The sequence below is a fragment of the Ictalurus furcatus genome, chromosome 6 (assembly GCF_023375685.1).
Source record: "Ictalurus furcatus strain D&B chromosome 6, Billie_1.0, whole genome shotgun sequence".
NCBI lineage: Eukaryota > Metazoa > Chordata > Actinopteri > Siluriformes > Ictaluridae > Ictalurus > Ictalurus furcatus.
The window spans coordinates 15,155,512-15,176,149 of NC_071260.1; the positions used below are offsets into that span (position 1 = coordinate 15,155,512).

The 20,638-nt window shown below is 37.9% G+C and overlaps 1 protein-coding gene across 1 annotated transcript in view; it reads right to left on the reverse strand.

Annotated features, from left to right (window-relative positions):
- Positions 1-20,638, reverse strand: part of kcnh3 (potassium voltage-gated channel, subfamily H (eag-related), member 3) — a 173,538-nt gene that overhangs the window by 20,540 nt on the left and 132,360 nt on the right. The window contains exons 8-10 of the mRNA XM_053626694.1: positions 18,258-18,626; positions 11,207-11,406; positions 9,396-9,645 (exon numbers count right to left, since the gene is read on the reverse strand). Coding sequence (XP_053482669.1) covers positions 9,396-9,645; positions 11,207-11,406; positions 18,258-18,626 — 819 coding nt within the window. The remainder of the gene's footprint in view (positions 1-9,395; positions 9,646-11,206; positions 11,407-18,257; positions 18,627-20,638) is intronic.

Sequence of the window (20,638 nt, forward strand, 5' to 3'; positions counted from 1 at the left end):
GTTCTTGTAAACCATTTATGAAGCCACTAAAACGAAGTAAAAATGGTTGTTATGAACAATCCTGCCAAAATCATGTCTAATCTGAGAGTATGATCATTAATCATTCATCAAAGTAGTGTTGTTGCTTTGGCATTTTGTCAGTGTTATTAATAAGTTTAATACAGTATTCTGCATATAAATGTGGCAACCTGTATAATAACTCCATCCGTGAATATTACCTGCTGGACAAAAGAGCTTTTTAAAGCCATTAAAAAAAAACAGCACAGCATCAGCTGACAGATTGACTGATTTACTGGCTTTCCCAACAGGAAATTGAATAGGAAATGAACGTTTTAAACAAGATTTGCCACCAAAAGAAAAAGAAAGGAAATTTTAATTAATGGTTTTATTCCTTAAAGGCCACCGTCAGTCCTCAGTGTTTACATTAATTTATTTGGCAGAAACCACCAGTTTTTGTATTTTTTCATTTTACTTGATTTAATTACTACGGCCATCTTTGTGTAATGGCACACAACAAATGTTGGTTATACAGCTGTTTACGGAAACCACGATATCTTGAGCACCTTACAAGGTACATATATATATATATATATATATATATATATATATATATATATATATATATATATATATATACACTTTGAACTTAAGTCCAAATGTAATGCTTAAGATTGCTGACAGCAATCACAGCTGGAGAATTGCAGAAGTTAGTTGCGTCTTGGGGTCAGAAAGTCTCCAAAACTATGATCCGAAGCCACCTATATCACCACAAGTTGTGTGGAAGGGTTTCAAGAAAAAAGCTTTCAGTTTGACAGCCACTCGATCCGGAAGGATCTGGAGAGATTCTGTATGGAGGAATGGTCTCAGATCAATTACCATGTATTCTCCAACCTCATCAGGTATTATAGGAGAAGACTCAGAGCTGTTATCTTGGCAAAGGGTGGTAGCACAAAGTATTGACTAAAAGGGTGCCAATAATTGTTGCATATCTATATTTAACAAAGATATTTTTTGATAAACTTGTGTTTTGTTTGCAACTGTTTGATATCCATGATAGCAGAGTATTTCTGTGAATATTTTAAAACAAAAGTTCAAAAGGTTAAACAATAAAGACAATTTTTTTTTTTTACCAAGGGTGCCAATGTTAGTGGAGGGAACTGTTAGTGCCCAACAATTAGGAAAATTAAAAACAGTCATGTAACCTGCATTGGACGACTTGAGCTGGAATGACCCATCTGTTTAGGTGTGGCCTGAGTAAGATTTCACTGAAACCCTCTGGCTAAAGGCATCAGCATACTTAAAGCGGAGATGACGTATGTGATTTTTGTGTGAAGATGAATCCACCTTTGTGAGCTTACAAGCTCACATATTCTCTGCGGTTTATTATCGACAGTCACTTATGAACGCTCCAATCATAGACTTTTGATTGTGTAGCATGTTTATCCGAATCCTTCACATGTCGGCCGTTTGCGCTGCAATTGTCATATTGATATAGAAGCCAGCTAAATGTCGTCTCTGCATGAAGTATACTGAGGCGTTAAGACTCCAGGTTAAGACTAAACACGATGACGCAAGCAGGGAACATTTTTCAGCATTATACAGTATGTACGATATGATCATACCACAGGTGAAGACAGCATGGTAGGTGTCAATACTTTTTCCTCAATCAATTTGTTGAACACACAACTTCTGTAAGAGGTGATGGTGAAGTTTTAGTCCAGTTAGTCCCGGACCAATATTAACAATATAACAATATGTACTGAACATTACCTTAACTCTCTGCATTTACCCCACATCCCTATCAGCTAGCCAGTAGTAGCTGTAGATAAAAAATATTTATATCTATCCTCACAGTTTTAGTCAGTAACACACCACACATTATGTCTCACATATATTTTAAGCAGTGAAGTAGACCACCATAAACCAACCCACGCATAATAAAACATGCAAAATGAGCCGCTCGTTATAAACTCAGATACACAGAGAGAGGAACTCACACGGTTTAACTCTGAAAGGCTGTTTGGTGTCTCACCCATGGGTCCTCTATATATCGAGCCAAGAAACAGAAACTGGTGTACAATAACTGAGTTTAATGACCTTCAAAGAGAGTGTCAAATAATTAATGCTTTTCAGCATGAATGCACACAGAACTACACGAAAAAAGCCAGAAGATCATACGCTTATATACATAAAGAGAGAAGACAATACTGAGAACCGTTTTCTGAGTTAACTGAGTTTTAGTCAAATGAGTATGTTTAGTCAAATTTGTTTGAAGATTACAGTATTTTCATGTAGTACTGCCCTTCAGAACCTACATATGATATTTACATGGTTCCCAGAAGACAAAACAATAACAATTTACACCGATTGTCCTGTTCAAAATTTTACACCTCTCCTAACTCATAATGCATTGTGTTGCCTTCTCCAGCATCAGTGAATGTTTGCACCTTTTGTAATAGTTGTGTACGAGTCCCTCAATCATCCTAAGTGTGAAAATGATGGATCTCAGTATCATATAGCCGCTGCTGGAAAAGGGTGAAATATGCAGGAGATGCTGGAAAAGCAAAGAATGTGCAGGACCTGGAGGATTTTTCTGAAGAACAGTGGGCAGTTTAACTGCTCAGGACAAACAAAGGACTCATAAACAACTCTCACAAAACATAAAAACAGTCGTCGATCATCCAGGTAACGACACACAGTATTAAGAAACAAGCGTATGAAAACTTTTGAGCCGGTTCATTTGTGTAAAATCAGTTATTATTGTGTCTTGTGGACTAAATGTAAACATCTGTTATGTGAAATAGATTATTCAGGGCAGAACTAAATAAAAAACTAAATGCAATTTTAATGATCTCTCTTTGTTTAATTATTATTAACATTTTGCAGATTCTGCAAGGTGATTGATAACCCAACTAAGTGGCTCAATAATAAAAGTTTGACCTCAGAAACGATCAGAAAGCTTCTTGGACACAATCAAATAACAGGTTGTAAACAACCTGCTCAATCTATTTGCAGGTTAACATTTCAACAATTACAAGTCTTTTTCACATTGTCATCAAATTGCCGTATGGTTCAGAAAAACCCCAAATACTATTAGTTATTTTAATACTATTAGGTTTTTTATGGTTGATTTTCTCCATTTTAAAAATGTTGACATGATGCAAAGTATCAGGAAAAAAGCCACAGTCATCAGGGCTATGTTTTAAGATGAATCCTCCACTTTGTGAGATTCATTTATTTGAATGGATTAATATGAATCAATTATTTTTAATCTTTATAATTTCTTCTTAATTTGTGTATATTTGGTTTTATGTATGGCTATACATTTTTTTATTTAAAAAGTGCAGGATTTTAAATAAAATTAAGACTTGGTCCGACAATTCATAACTATTCAAATAACCCAATTTCAGTGTTCTGTGTGAAATCAAATGAAATAAATTATTTATTTTTTTGTGATGATTGGTTGTGGTATTGATACTAAGTGCACAGAAACAAGACTGATTGAACATGACTGTAACCAGGCAAAAGAGAACTGTTTAGATCATGATGTTTGAGGAAATTTCGTGTAAAAGAACTACTATCAGCTCTTAAATACACTCGGATAAAGTAAATCCCCACAAGCTCAGAGCACCATTCAGTTTATACTGAAAGTTATGAAGGTTGTATGAAAGTTAGGCTCAGAGGTAGCATTAGTGTTTATGCCATGGGTGGAAGAGCCTTTAGTCACATTGCCCCTAAGCTCTGGAATTCCCTTCCCCATCTCATCCGCAACCGTGAATCCATTTCAAGATTCATAAGTTCTTTAAAAACTCATCTCTTCAGGCTTGAATATTCTCTGTGGCATGGTTACATAATACTTCATTATAATACGTGTTTTATGTATAATATTGTGTATATATATATATATATATATATATATATATATATATATATATATATATATATATATATATAAATATATATATAATATTGTGTTTTAGTGTTTTGTGAATTGTATTTGCATGTTGTATTTGTGCCCTTGGGTGTCGTGAAAGGTGCTTTTAAAAAATTTATTATGTATTATAAATGTATTAAATGTATTATTATTATTATAATACCTTATTACATAATTACATAATGTGTGTGAAATGCAACCAAATCCAACCACACTGTCCTCGTTTTTTTTTTTTTTTTTTAATGTTTTGTTTGAAATCCTGCTACTAATAACATCAAATCTTATGAGTTTAATATTTTTAATATATTGTTTTCGTGAAATCAATTTGAATCTTAAACTATCACAATCTATTAGGAGTAAAAACAGTCCAGTGAGGAGACCAAGGAAAGAAATTGCGTTGAGGCTTCTGAAAAATGTCAGAAAAGAAGCAAGCGCTCTACTCTGAAAAGAGGCAGTTCCCTCTTTACCATTCCAATTATCATTTAAAGAGCTTAAAAAAAAAGCCATTAGGGGCCACACCGAGGCTGAGCAGTTTGTTTTTACAGTGTGTGTGTGTGTGTGTGTGTGATGGGAATTTCCTTTCTGTGACTATGATGAATTAGTAATATTCAGTGTCAGTGTATGTCAGAGGTCATTTATGTTATGTTTATATGAATTATACCTTTTTTCATCACGCATGTGGCTGGCACTGAGAGTGTGTGTGTGTGTGTGTGTGTGTGAGTGTAGGTGTGTGTGTGTGAGAGAGAGAGAGAGAGAGAGAGAAAGATACTGTAAAATGTGAGTAGAAGCTAGAGGATTGAATACGTGTGTGTGTGTGTGTGTGTGTGTGTGTGAGCAGGTTTCCTACTGGTGGATAATACACACACCACATTCATGAGACTACACAAAGCACACACACCTCTAGTCTATAGTCATTACAACAGTGTATTTCAATATATAATTAATTATTTACAGATCTAATATTAAATAAATGAGTGTGAGATGATATTAATTCATGTACAGCAGTAACCTGTGACCAATAATGTCTGAGTGGTCTATAACGATCCTGTGATTTCATCTTATTTGTCTTATGTCAAATTTCTTTAGGAATATCTACACCATTTTATGACTTTAGTATTATTAGCTTCTGCCATTCAGTTTGGCCTCAGCTGGAAGTGTACAACACTCAGGTCAGGATTTGTATTCCATTAATTTTATATAGGCTATGTCACAATAGCAGTGAAATTAGGTTTCATACTTTGTTGGTGTAAAGAATGAGCCCAAAATTACACATGTAGTTCCACATCTGCTTCATACCTCCACTCATATCTTCATTTTCAGCATCCGACACTGCTGTTTCAATCTCCTAAATAAAGAACTGCACTATACCAAAACCTAATTCATTATATGAGTCATGAAATGACCGTATTTTGTGACACAAAATTAAATCTGAGATATGAAATGAAATTTTCGAGTCGGAAAATAAGTTAACATGAGAAATGACGCAAAAGAAATTTGGTGACTCATGAAATCAATTCTGTGATAAATTTGTGTAGGATCATGAAATTCAGTTTGTGAGAAAAGAATCAAGTTGTTACTCACAAAAACATAAAGGTTTCTTTGGATAGTTCAAGGTTCTTAGCTGCCTAAAAGGATTCTGCAAATGGTTCTACAGAGATCTTTAAATGCTTCCTTAAAGGGACAACTGAAGAATTCTTTTACAGAAGCCCTAAGTGGATGTGCATTATTATGTTTTCTTTCTTGTTTTCTCATGATCTTAATTTTCTCATGATCACAACTTAATTTTCTCATGATCACAACTTAATTTTCTTGTAATCTTAACATAACAAAATTTGTTTTCTTGTGATCCCAACATTGTCTCGTGATCTCCATGATGCTGCGGGATTGCGCTAAGCTTTTGCTGCCTCCTGAACAATAAAAACAACATGTTGTTATGTCGAGTACACAGAAAAATTAAGTCGTGATCAAAGGAAAACAACTTTTTGTTATGTCGATATCACGAGAAAAGTAGTCATGATAATGAGAAAACAAGAAAGAAATAAAAAAGTAATACATGGCCTCTTAGGTCTTCAGTACCCTTTAGAGAGCTCGATGCAATCTTTTTCTCTAATTTCTCTCACTGAATGTATTAAAAAACGAGTTTTTATCTCATAACTATAAGAAATATATACAGCCTTTTGTCCACAACATGAAAACTTGAACTGTCAGTTCTGTGTGTCAGATATTATAATTATTATTTTTATGTGCTCATAGACTGTGTGTTGCTTTGAAAGGACTGTTTACAAAATGTAATGGCTTTTTTTTTTGTTTTGTTAAACAGACAAAAGATAAGAAACTGCTTGTATTTGTGCAATTTCATGGTGCACATATGACTCTAATGTGTGTTAAAGCAAACAGCCAGGGTTCCATTCCTACTACTAGATTAAATTATGCAATTAATAAGTGTAATAAAGGCTTGTGAAAACGATGCTCGGGTGGGGAATTATTTTGGGAGAGAGAGAGAGAGAGAGAGAGAGAGAGAGTGAGAGAGAGAGCGAGAGAGAGAGACAGCGAGAGAGAGAGAGAGAGGAAGTGGGACAGTTACTGTTCAGTAGAGCTTAAAATGATGTGCCTCCAAGACATCAGGAGGAGGTGGTGGATGGATGAGGTTTGTTTAGTAAAATCCAGTCTGCATTTGTGAGTGTGTGTGTGTGTGTGTGTGTGTGAGAGAGAGAGAGACGGAGACATAATTGTTGATGTGCAAAATGTTTCTGCTCTTAGTTAAAATATGGAAATGTAGACATGTGTGTGTTTGTGTGCGCATGTGCATGTGTGCATCCGAGTGTGTCTTCAGCTGCATACTTTATGAGCATACAAACAGGGCGGAGACCCAGCACTGCAGGCAATAACAGACAGGTCTGACTCAGTTGAAAACAGTTCGGGGGGTATTTCTCCTAAAGGGGATCTCACTTTGGCGCTCACTGGTATAGTATAGAGTGCTGCGAAAATCAGTCCTAAAACCCAGAAATGAGTTAGCATTTTAGCACTACCGGTTCCATCGTCCCGAAGTCAGTGGGTTTTTTGAATGGGTTTTTGGTTAAATGTCTGAAATCAGGTCCGGGGTTAACACAAGCTCAAGATATTTTCATGTTTTATTCTATGACATAAAATACATCAGTGATACCCCACTCCTGATTTTTTAAGCTTTTGTCTTAAAAAAGGTGGCTGTTAACAAGTAGCTAAAAGGGACTACAGAGGGACATTAAACGTCATCATGCTGAACAGGAAAACTCATCTACTACAGCCTCGTTGTGTTTATACTTGCGCTCTTTCGAACTATTCCAACTCAAATTTCCCAACTTGTAGATTTATCAATTTATAGTCTTTTCCAATTGAAGTGTTTTTTTCAAACTGTAGTGCTATAAAGCATCGTGGTGGTGACGTCGAACTCATATGACCGTGCTGTAGTTCATTTATAGCCTAACTTTAGCTTTTTACTCTTGTACTTGTATTTACGCTTCAAACTTCATAAAAGTCGTGTTCATTTGTGAAGATTATCTTGATGAACAAAACATGTAAGAATCATAAACTTTTGTTGGTCACAGAGCTTATTTTCTCCAGTAATCCAAAAGCCAATGGAAAAAAAACTTATTGACTTTTTCTCGAAAGGAACCAGCATGATGCTAATTTCCGGGTTGGCCTACAAAAATACGTCATCCCTGCAGCACTCTATTGCTAATGTTTCAATATTTAGGTGACATATGCACATTTTCTGTATTCTGAATCGATTATAGGAACGTTCCTCAAATGACATTCTTCAAATAAACTAAGTAAGTAAACTGGAAAAAAGTTTAGCGACAGTTACTACAGTGACAAACAGCCTACTGCAGAACGTGAACACGTCTTATGATCAGACCCTGGCTCCATGTTTTTATACACAAATGACAGATGTACGTCTTCTCTCAGACAAAAATTTGCCCCACCATTTTTGGAGTAGTGGTGCCACGCTGTTGGTTGTCTCTCTCTCTCTCTCTCTCTCTCTCTCTGTACCTCCTTTTACTTTCCACACAGGATCTCCTCTAATCTGTAGCTGTAAGTATTAACACATTTACACTTATGTCTCTGCTGCTAATGTCCAAGTCCAGCCGAGGGTGAAAAAACTTGGATTTGTGAAACATCAGCATGCTCAGTTTTGTCTTTTTAACCCGAAAAATTCTTTCACTACTCTCCGTGACTCCTTTGTGTGCATTCACACAGTCTCTTTCTGTATTATTCATCTTTGCTCTGTCTATAACACACGATCAGCCAAATAACTGTCCCCATGGTTCCATTTTTCATCTCTCCATCAAATATGTACTTCTTACATCAGTTCTACCAGCTCACTGAATATTGAAACAGCCTGCAAAAGTGCTTAATCCTTCAGGAAAACAACACAGGCCAAAGTAAATGTTAAGAACATGTTCATCATTACAAGCGCAATCACAAACATGCCAACAAAGTACACACTGTCTCATTTTTGTCAAAGAGATAAAATGAAATCCTCTGCTTGGAGCCCGTTTTCATTTAGCTACAGGCGAATCATTTATTAAGATACAGATTTTACATTTAATAATTTAATCACGTAATTATTCAACACGTTGTGGCATGTTTGTGTAAGATGAGTAATAACACATTGGAAGGTTGTGTTGACATTCAATAAAGCTTTGGCAGCACATTCAGTATTTTAGATCGCTTTTGTCATGCGCCCGTAAAGAACGGCTAAATCTAGCAATTTAAACACCTAGGACCATTAACCATTAAAAATAAATAAATCTTCTAAGAGTATAAACATACTGTAAATATGTGCACCGCAGATCTTTCATTCAACCTGGTGAGATCAAATATTTTATTCTGTGCTGCAATCTGGATTTATAACACTAATAAATACCAAATAAACATTCCTGTAAGATATAATGTTTTTGCCTTAAAAAAAAGAGCACTAAAAAGTAGAAAAGGCATATACAGTGCTGTGAAAAAGTATTTACTGTAAGAGTTTGCAGTAATCAGGCCTGGTTGTGTCTAGTCCAGCTGAACCCTATTATAAATGCAGTTTCATAGATTTGGGGAATTAAGATATGGGGGCAAATACATTTTCACACAGGCCCAATTGGTATTGGATATTTTTTTTGCTTCGATAAATAACATTATCATTTATAAACTGTACTTTGTGTTTACTCAGGTTGCCTTTGTTTTATCTTAGATTTTGTTATAATATAATTTCTGAAACAATTTATGTTATATATATATATATATATATATATATATATATATATATATATATATATATATTGCTGTGGTTAACGGAGGTTAAGATTTCAGCCACTCTTTTATTTAAAGTTATTTTGAGGTTTGAGGGTTAAACTGAGCTTTAGAAAAACTATAATACACATGTTACATGCTTGACTGTCTGCAGCAGTGTTAATGAGTCGAGCCTCTCTCTCACCCAGAATGGCCAGTACTGTGTTGTCCTTGAGCACCTCCATGGAGCCTGAGCACACAAAGTAGATGGCCTGCAGTGCGTCGCCCTGGCGGATGAGGAACTCTCCGGGCGCACAGAACGACGTCTTGATGATCAGCGAGAGCGAGCGTAGACACCCATGACTGGCCGACTCGAAGAGCGGCAGCAGCAGTAGCTCTTTGTTCAGGTGCATGGCGATGTCTGCTCGCAACTCATCGGGGAAGTCCTTCAGCAGCTGGGGGGAGGACGGAGAGAGAACAGCAACATTATAGGAGAAAGATAGATAGATAGATTGATTGATTTTTTTTTGCTTCTGTGTTTTTGTACTTTTTAAAAATTATTTTTCATAACTTTTATGGTTTTTTCAATAACTTTTATGACTTTTATAAAACGATATAACGGACAGATATGGAACATGAATGATTAAAAATATTTCTGAACACTATAACTACTTTGAACAAGAGAACTAGGCTGTAATAACGTGTACTGTTTTACATGTAAAACATGCTGCATTACATTCATCTTGCATTCTAAAAACATTTATATAAGAATGATGTAGGCCTAAATTGTGACGAAGGGCGTGTCTCGTTATCATTGGGACATCTGTGCTCGCTTCTTTTTACATTCATGTCTGTGTCAGCTGCCATGCGGTCACCGGAATGTGCTGCTCCGGCTCTCAGCCCCTCACTGAACAGAGCAGACACAGAGAGAGGTGTGAGTGCAGTGGGAAAGCAAGACCTCGCGCTTGCAGGACAGTACTGGTGATATTTGGAATGTTCCTAATGTTTGTCCAAAAAGTCGCCAGATTTGTCGCTAGGTGCTTTAAAAAAAAAAAAAAAAAAAATAGGCACTAAAGGGGTCTGAACAGTCGCTAAGTTGGCAACACTGGTCTGCACTGACAGCTAGACAAAAGGCAGGCTAAGCTCCGCCTCTCCCCAGCAACAAGAAAATACAGTGGGAGAGGGAACGTGGGGTTTTTCATTTATGCACATTCTATTTGAAAAGCAATAAAATACACAGAGTACCCAAATGATGCCCTGTCTGTGTTTTTTTCTTGAAAACAATTTTCTCTCTTCCTCCCTTCTGATATCTCCATGACCCCCAGGTTAAGAACTACTGAATTACTGTATTTAATGTATTTCAGGCTGGAGGTTTCCTTTAACAAGTTTTCAACAAAATGAAGTCTCAGTACACCTCACACAACACATTCATTTTTAAACATTCAAACTAACAATGAGCTGATATCTGCGCATAAACGACATTGTTCGTCCACTGGCAGGAGAATGATTGATGTGAATGTGCGAAAGAGAGGTATGAAGAAAGTGGCCTGATTTTACAGAAGACTAGACAACTAAAAGCACCTTATGAAATGGAGCTAAAGGAGCTGCTGGGAAAGATGATTATGAGGGAACACAAGGGAGACTGAGAAATAGAGAACAGGTGATAGAAGGGAAAAGGTGAGTGAAATGGTGACAGACAGTGACTTTCTGCAGAAAAAAATAAAGTACTGAAATAAAGTACTTTGAAAAGAGAATGAATCGGTCAGAATAGCTCTCATACACTGAGCAATGAAAGGTTATGTAATGCCAGTCTACCATCCACATTGTAATGATGCTTTTGCTGAAATGAAATTCATTCAGATTTATTTTTCACATATGTTCTTTACATTAGTGGGATTAGAGGGTTCAGTAGAGGGATTACAGGGTTCAAAATGCTACTGAATCCAAACCCAATTGTATCCTGTTTTCCTTGACCTGAAAACAGGAAGTGCTGAGCACAAAGCTGGAGAAGCTCACCTCACTGACGTCGATGCCGTTGTTAACGGACCACGTGGTCTGAAAGCACTCCAGCATGCGCTGTTCCAAGGCCTTGGGCAGTCGGTGAACGCGAATGAAGTCCTTTAGGTCTTTGGTGCGTGTGTGGTAAAGTGAGCGGCGGGAGTACATGCGCTGGATGATGGCTGTGACGTTACCAAAGACTACGGCGTGCATCAGCGCTAAGAGAAGAGAAGCATTTGACAAGGATAAGTACAATTCTGACTGTAGGTACTGTGCCACAAGGCCAATCATGTAGGCTTGTGTTAAAAGACTCATCAACTCCCCTTTCTATGTGTTCTGGAAATCAGCATTATCATCATCGGGGTCCAACATGTACCAGGCTACATATTGCTCAGCAGTTTGACTGAAGCATTGCAGTAGAGGGATGTACTGATCCCATTCTTGATGTGATACTGATGTCACAGCTCTGATTATTGGATAATATCTGATACTGATCCAATACTGATATCCTCACAGTAACTGAATAACACACTGGATTCAATTTCAACCATAGAGTGTAAGAATTACTTCAAAAATTGCCACTTGGAATGTGCAAGAAAAAGACACAGAAAGAAACTGCTTGGCCTGCTCTAGTGTAACATAACTTATTTCTTTATGTCTTTATTTAGCTTAGTGCCCCCCCCCCCCCACGCCCTCCCTTCCCGGGGGTCTATGAAGCATTTTATTTCAAATCATAACCCACTAGTTCTATTTATTACTGAGTTCTGATAGTTATTCAACAATTTGATTGGCTCACTTGAATCGAATGGGTTTAATTCAAACTTCGATAACTCAAAAACAAGTCAAATCGAACCAAAAACAGAGAAAATATTATTCCACCGTATATAAATAATGTTCAGAAAATGAATCAGTACTGATGGGGTCTGTGGAATTTATATTACAGTTAGATAACACAGTTAGATAAGAAATTTACAAGGACTTCCACACTTTAGACAAGAAATCATTCAAAGAAGTCTACCTTCTGACCATGATTTTAATTTTGTCTGGCCTCTTTTGAGTTGTGGTTATTATAAGAGGCTGTGCCGTAAAGCAGTATACTCCAGTGGGACTGTTATTCAAATCAGTGAACACACATCTGTAGGTGTATAGACCTCAGACTAATGAGCTGCAAGTATTAGTACCACTGGAAGTGTGTGTGTGCATGTGTGTGTGTGTGTGTGTGTGAGACAGGTGTTGTGCTACTATTGACAATAATTACCAGTGTGTACTTGCTTGTTTTGGTTATAATGTGGATGTTTACAACAATATGTGGTAGTAGTTACATTGCCTGTTATGAGCTAAAACGGGTACGTGTATATATATGTGTGTGTGTGTCAGATTACTGCATGTGGGTGGCACAGCAGCTGTCAGCTGGATGGGAGAGTAATGGCCTCTAGTGATCACATGTGGTGGCAGATTCAGAAATTTTGGGTTGTGTGTCTCGCCCTCTCAGCTGCATAGAGCTCTTTCCACCTCCCGCGTGCCTTCGAGGACATGGTCCTAAAATCAGACCCACGCTCTCAGAGACACGTCCTCCTCTCTCAGACTCACATCTCAAATAGAACTCTATTCCTGCACCATGAGTGCTGTATTCTTCATTATAACCCACCGCAGCATCTCTCCTTTTCTCAATCCCTTACACCCTAAGAGCATTCGTTTCCCAATTTCCCCTCACACTTGCTAATTTAACCACTGGGGGATAAGTCGCTGATCCATTGAGCCTGAGGTGTTAGAAGCCTGGAAATCCTTATAAAGGACACTGCATAGACACCGGAAGAGGGAAACACTTAAATAACGGGACTATACCTGTTCCTGTATACCTGTGCATCTGTATTATTCATATAGTATGGTATTACAGTATTCCTCTCCTCCTCCTATATATAAAATACTTTTCCTCCTATAATAGTTGGTTCCTCCTATGGTAGTCTAGTCTTAAAGTAACATACAGTATTCCTTAGTAATCTTCCTTAGTAATCCCTGCACTCCTTTAGTAACCTGTTTTGACTGCGCGCATGTGTGTGTGTGTGTGTGTGTGTGTGTGTGTGTGTGTAGTTTCACAGGTTCTACCAGTGTCTCTGTGGTTTCCACCCAAAACAAAAGCTATACATTAGAATGTAACAAAATGAAACATGTTTAGCTTTCACTGGTGTGACTAACCAGGGGGATGCATCTGAAGCACAGGGCTTTTCTTATTCTATACTACAATATTCCTCCTATAACATTGGATTCCTCCTATAGCAACATATTCTGTCTATAGTATCCTATTCCTCATATAGTATACTACAGTATCCATCATATAATATCATATTCCTCATATAGTATGCTGCAGTATTCCTCCTATAGCAAGACATTCTGTCTATAGATTACTAGAGTATTCCCCATATAGTATACGACAGTATTCTTCCTATAGCATCATATTCTGTCTATAGATTACTACAGTATTCCCCATATAGTATACTACAGTATTCTTCCTATAGCAACATATTCTGCCTATAGTATCCTATTCCTCACATAGTATACTACAGTATTCCTCCTATAGCAACATATTCTGTCTATAGTATCCTATTCCTCATACAGTATACTACAGTATTCCCTACTTTAGCAACACACTGTGTCTATAGTATACTACAGTATTCATCCTTTAGCAACATTCCACATATTCTGTCTGATTCCTCTTGTAATATATTATTCCTCCTACTGTAGCCTATAGTAAATACACCATAACCTTGTTTCTGGGTTTCTGCTTGTCAGGTGTCTTTACCGAGTGGAGACATCACTTTGAACTTGGTAGAACAGGAATAGTTATTTTTCTTTTCAATGGACAGACCTGAACTCTTACTGCACTCTGTAATATTCTATAATTATTTAATGCTCATTGATTTTTCAACCTTTCATTATTTCATTCCAAAAGAAATGCCCTTACTTAATCAAAGGGACAGATTTCATCCCTTTTTTTCCCTTTCCATCTAAACCTTAATACATTCAGTCAGAGCAAATGGGAAAGTATTTTGCATATTAAGTTTCAGACTAGGGCTTGGTTTTTACACAGTACTAGCAATTTCCTAATTTACATTAATGAATGTGTAGTTATGCACAGTGAGTGCGTAACTGTGTGTTGTTGTTTTTTTTTTAAACCCTTAGCAATCAGTTAGCCTCTGTACAAATGCTTTATACTGTTTGTAGGTTTTGTGCTTGCTGAAATGGTCTGAGAATAAGGCACTCAGAGCATGGCCCTTGATAAGTGAAATCAATAAATGATGTGGCTTAATAGGAAGCGTGGTTAGAAGAAACACTCTTTAATTGGAATGGATATCAAAGGAAAGCATGGTATAAATGCAAATGTGGTTGAATGAGGCGCAGAGGTTAACAGCCACTGCTGCTTAGGGAAGTGTACTCTAGTACATGAAGCACAGCATGCTGGGATGGACTACGTGCAAAGATAAATGTAGTCTAAAAGAAATTAGGAAATAAAGTAGAAAGCGTCCAAAGATGTGGTATTCAAGCCAACTACTACTTTTGCTGCATAACAGAAGATGGTGACGTGATCCTCACTAGTCACTGGTGGAAAGCAAGAATCAAAAGCACATGCTTCTGCATATTCATGAGGTCAGCTCCAGGGGCTGGAACAGTTAACGAGCTAACAGAATATTCGAACAACTCCGGGCGTTGAAAAACAATCGTGCCGCGCTGCATAGCGCCCTCCCAACACAAATTATAATAATGATCATGGAGAGCATGGCAAAGCATTTGTGCACAGAACACACACATTTCCCCAGACACATGTTGAGCATACGCAGCTTTCCCCACAGTCCCATTAAAGCTTTAGACGGATCTGACACGGCTGAAACCGAGAGCAAAATTTCCCTAAAAGCGCATCTTAAGAGCACTTGTGAGAAGTGTTTCACACAGTAAGTGAAGCTTAAATTAGTGACACAATCACATAAAGAGAGACCATCAGGGACAGCATTGTTTTAGGAAATTGTTTGTCATTGCTCATAGTGTGAATGCTATATCTGGATGCTAAATTTGAATAATAATGCAAGGCCACAACTCCAGCAGATGGGCTTCGTTGGATATGCAAAACAACCTTCTAAGTTCGTTTTAATTCAGTTCTTGTAGTTTTCTGCTTTGTACTTAAAAACGGGACGTTTAACAGTAAGACAATTTAATATCTTCTTTTTAAACAAAAACAAAGACAACTTCCAAATATTTGTTTATGGCCAGCTTCTAGTGTGAATAATTACAGCCTAATGGAGAGAGAGAGGGAGAGAGAGAGAGTTAGAGAGTTAACTGTTTAAATTGAACTGTACTCAGTGAAAAGTGTTTTATTAGACTCTTGTCTTCTAACCGCAGATCGCAACAAAACCGCGTCTGGATTCACCCTCTAACTATGAGTCAGCAAGCCATCTGTATAATAGAGTACATCACAGAATGTCCAACAACTGCAGATTTGATTTGGTTATGATTATTTTTTCCGCTCTGTGGCAATAACAGAGGGTGAATATGACCAGACTGACACACATACACAACATGTTCCACTGTACTGTTTTAAGGTAATAAGATTATGGGAAAGAGAAATGTGTTTTGCTTTGCTTAAAGCCTCGCATACTCCGGTCCAGCACTCTCCGAATCCAACAAACCCAAAACACTGCTTTCGATCATTGCAAAGTCTGTATTAAGGTTCCTGGTTAACAATGTATTGTACATAAAGGGTTTTTTAGAAGATGTTGGAGGTTTGTGTTAGGCAGCACTCTGCAACATCATCAAAACACCAGCCATTTTCTGTATCCTACACACAGGGTCAGGGGGGCCTGGAGCCTATCCCAGAGGACTCGGGGCACAAGGCGGAGGACACCCGGGACAGGGTGCTAACTCATCAAAACACCAACTGAGGCAATATCTTTTGGAAGAACAGTGTTCATCCCTCCAGCACAGTTCCAGAGACCTGTCCAGAGTAACAACACCAGAGGCGTACCTACAGGGCAGGAAAGACAGGCATTTGCCTGGGGCCCGCATACAGAGAGGGCCCCCGAGGGCTGATCATTTAAATAATCAGAAAATTTTGTCGTAAAATAATGCGCAGCAACATCTCAGCAGCTCCCTTAAAGGAGGCCCCTTTGGGGGCACTATCATGTTTGAGGACTCGTTTATGTGTGAGCTTTAATTCCTGAACATGAATCTGAAAAATGAACCTATCTGGCAGCCAGAAGCTCAAGGATAATTAAAGATAAACAAACCCACATCTAGTGGTCCAATTTCAGTTTTATTTCACCTTGAAATGCAACAGGTACCGGGAATTATGCACACAACACCGCTGGCACTGCTTAGCAAGTACCGGTACTGTGTCTCTTGCTTCCGTGAATCAATAGTTTTCATTAGTTAATATGTTAGTTAATAGCAGGAGTTTTTACCTGGCCTGGGTATTTGGGGCTGTAGCCCTGAAGATTTTTTTCTTTAGTCCCAATTAATTCTCCACTTGTAGCGGTTTGTCACTATGTAACTGAACATCAGTAAAAGATGTATTTTATCTTCAGTGAACAGAGGCAAGAGCAATCAGACAGGGTTTACAGGAAAATAAAGAGAAATACTCATGTCTTATTGGCTGACAGGTCTCAATTCTGCCAAATGCTAGCTCACACAGTCAGTCTAGACATACAGTGATTATTATTATTATTATTATTATTATTATTATTATTTTAGTGGCTGAAACTGAAACGCTAACACGCTCTCATTTTGAGCAGGAAAACAAGGTTTGTAAATGTCTATGTGAGTTTGAAGTTACGTGAACACATGAGCAGAGCATAAGGACAGATAACGCACTCTGCATGGCACTGTAGCAGCTAAAACCATACAATGATAACTTAGTTGTGCCATGTAACAGCAGTCCCATTCACAAGGTGCGAGAATAAATAAAACGTCGCGAGAAAACAGCTTTCGGTTATGTCAAGATCAGGAGAAAATGAAGTCGTGATCACAAGAAAACAACAAAGAATATATATATTTTTATAATGCATGTTCTGTTTTAAATGTACATTTAACTATAATTATAAATTATATTTAAAAACAATATATTTATAATAATAAATTATATATAAAAAATAATTCCCTTCCCTGTATAATTATATCTGTAGGAGCCTGTGAAATATTTTGTTAAAATGTTCATATTTCACAGGTGGAAGGGACACGGTTTTGAGACTGTGTTCAGCAATTGTAGTGTAGCCTCTTCTTTATTTATTTTCTACATTCTTATAATTGTTTTCAATAAGGAAATGAAGTCTTCGAAACACACATCTACTGCGATTCCTTCACAGAGCTAAAGGCTCACAACAGTATCTCTGGGTAACACAAAGATGTAATAACAACATAAATCTGTCAGAAGGGCCCCACACGTTTATTTTGCCTGGGGCCCCCAAGTAATCTAGGTTCGCCTCTGCCCAACACCTTACTGACTTTTCCTTTACTTCATCACTAGTCTGTATGTTTCATTCCTGAAATTGGTAAGATATGTTTGCCAGTTGCTGTGGCCCTTTTATTAACAGTGCCAAGACTCTCAGGATCAGTTTTTCCGTCCAAAAATGGCTGTTTAGAATGAGTATATGAAGTGAATGCTTTTCATCACTTCAGGTCAGAAGAATACTACATAAGGCTGCTATAGGCGTTCCTTCTTGAAAGTGCCCAGGAAAAACTTGTGGGTGAATGAAGCAGGATGCAAAACAAAACACAGCAAGCAATAACAAACATGGATAAATCATAATCATAAACAGCAACACAGATGAGGGGATAAACATGGAATATAATCTTGGAAAGTAGGAAAGCCTTCACCAAGATACTCAGACACAACAGGGTATAAACAGACGAACGAATCAAGGACTAACATAAAACAGGTTGACACAATCAGATAACAAACAGGCCAGGGGTGGCGACAGGAATAGAACACAAACCAAAACAAGCATGCGCATGTGGCACTTGTCACTATGGTAACCTTGTTGGTTATAAATCAGGTTCTAGTGCAACCCTATTAATTTCTCACCTCCAATCAGCATGGTGCAAATGGAGAAGATCTTCTCAGAGTCAGTGTTAGCTGAGACATTGCCGAAGCCCACGCTGGTCAGGCTGCTTAGAGCGAAGTAGAGTGACGTCACATAGGAACTCCGTACCGATGGGCCACCACCCAGCACTGAGTCGACACCATCCACTGGCCCTGCCCCAGTCCCATTCAACTGGGTGGAGTTTGCTACAGAGTCCTGCCCCACTATATCACTGCTGGAGGAGTTCCACTGGCTCACGTTGCCACTCAGACCTTCCAGGTTGTTGGGCCTCAGTGATTCTGGAAGGACGGATGTGAGGGGAGAGAGGAAGTATGGCGTGCCCAGGCGTTTGGCTAACTCATGCAGCCAGCCTGAGAGAAAAAGAAAGAAGTCACATGAGATCGAGGAAGAGTAAACGTGATGATGCTTTATGTAAAAGTAGTGCTACGTGAAACTTACAGGAGCCTTCGTGACAAAAACATAAACATTTTAAAACTACTATTCCATCAGGCGTCACTTTTTATCAGAAGCTGTCATAATACCCAACTCAAATGAAATACTTTTTTGTTAAATGTAAGGTTCTGTTGCGACTACTGACTCTGTAGCTCAATACACTTCTTGCTTGCCAGACCGATGTAATGTAATGTATAATAATATATATAATGTAATATACATTATAAAAGTGAATTTACTTGACTTTTAGTACTATAAAAATGATATACTATAATATACTTTATGTTTAAGTACTTTAAGTCAGTGTTTCCCAACCGAGGTGCCACAGCAACCCTGGGATGCTGTCTGATGAGAGCGGGGTGGTGTGTAAAAATCCTTCATATATTTCTAAAATGCTCAAATGTGCATAAAACTTTTAATATATATGATAAATATCTGATGTCTGAAATAATAACACGGACATAGAAATAATAAGACAGACACACACACATACTACTACTACTACTACTACTACTAATAATAATAAATTATATATAAAAATAATTCCCTCCCCCTTGACCCCCCCTCACTGACCTGTCAGAATCAGTATGCGTAACGTATGCGTGTGTTTTGTCCTAATAATTAGCATGTGACGATGTGTGTGTAGTGCAAAATAATATGGACAGATGTCTTAAAAGAAAAGCTCCAGATGCTTCTGGACCATCAACTTCATCCTCATGTAGCTAACGCTGTCTAGCATTAGTGTTTGTGTAGGGTGCCACAAATTATTTACAGTTTCAAAGCGCGCCATGACTGAAAAAAGGTTGGGGGAAAAAAGGCTGTTTTAAGTACTGAATTATGGGACTCGCTTTACTTAATGGCCTTAAGACTCTACAAAGTCAATTGTCGTGACATTATAAAATAACAATAGCCTCCAAAGTGTCGTAACACAACCTAATGTCGACAAATCTCTGTCACTTGTATTAGTTGTAATGTCAGAGCAGCATCAAAATTGATATTATGTCAGATGTTAAGAAGGGCTAAGGTAAGTTTCATGAAAATCTCTATTACATAAAGTGTCACTAAAAATGTTCTATATTTTTGGCCTTGAGTGATCACGCATACTGTTATCACGGGAAAACTGCCAATTTATTTAATTTAACCGCTTATTTAATTTGACACTTTCAAATGTGGTCATACACAGAAAGTGCCTATATTCTGCATTCTGGCAATGGTTTAGACACGGCTTGTTACTTGGAGTGACCTGTGTTACTTGACTCTAAACTTCAAATTATTCACCTTTGACTACAAAGATGGCATCATGTTTGTTTGCTATTAAGCAGTAGCACTTCTGCTTTAGTTGCAGCTCTCACTGGTCTACCCACTCATTTCTGGTCATCTAGAAGAGTCTTGCAACACTTGTATCACTATCGGCTGCTTTAATAGCTCTATGCTTTAATCAGATAAATTTAATCTTATAAATGGAAATAAATGCACATAGCAGTCACGAGGCCTGGTTCTCAAAAGTATCCCTTCACTTTGGCAGTAGAGTCGCTGCCCCTGTCTGTGGTACTGAACTGTAACTATCCTGAGTGCTGAACTCACATTCACAAACACATCAGTGCTCCAGAAGAGCTCTAACACCCTGGCAGCACGGCACTGCATCTCAAAGCGTTACAGTTTGTCCCTTTTGGCTCGAATCTGTTTGCCAACACTTCAATCCAGATAGATCAGATTCGTTTCTCTCGCTCTCTCGGCCTGTCAGTCTGAAAGGTTCTAGCGCAGACAAAGTGCAGCATGGTTCCACATCATCCGAGACCACTGAGGCAATATTCGGAGATAGCATACTGCTTAAAAGTGTTCGTCTATTATTGGCAGAAATGAGGGAAGAAGGAAAGGGAGAGCAGGTTGGGGGAGGAGATTTTAAACACTCTCAGTACACACACATACA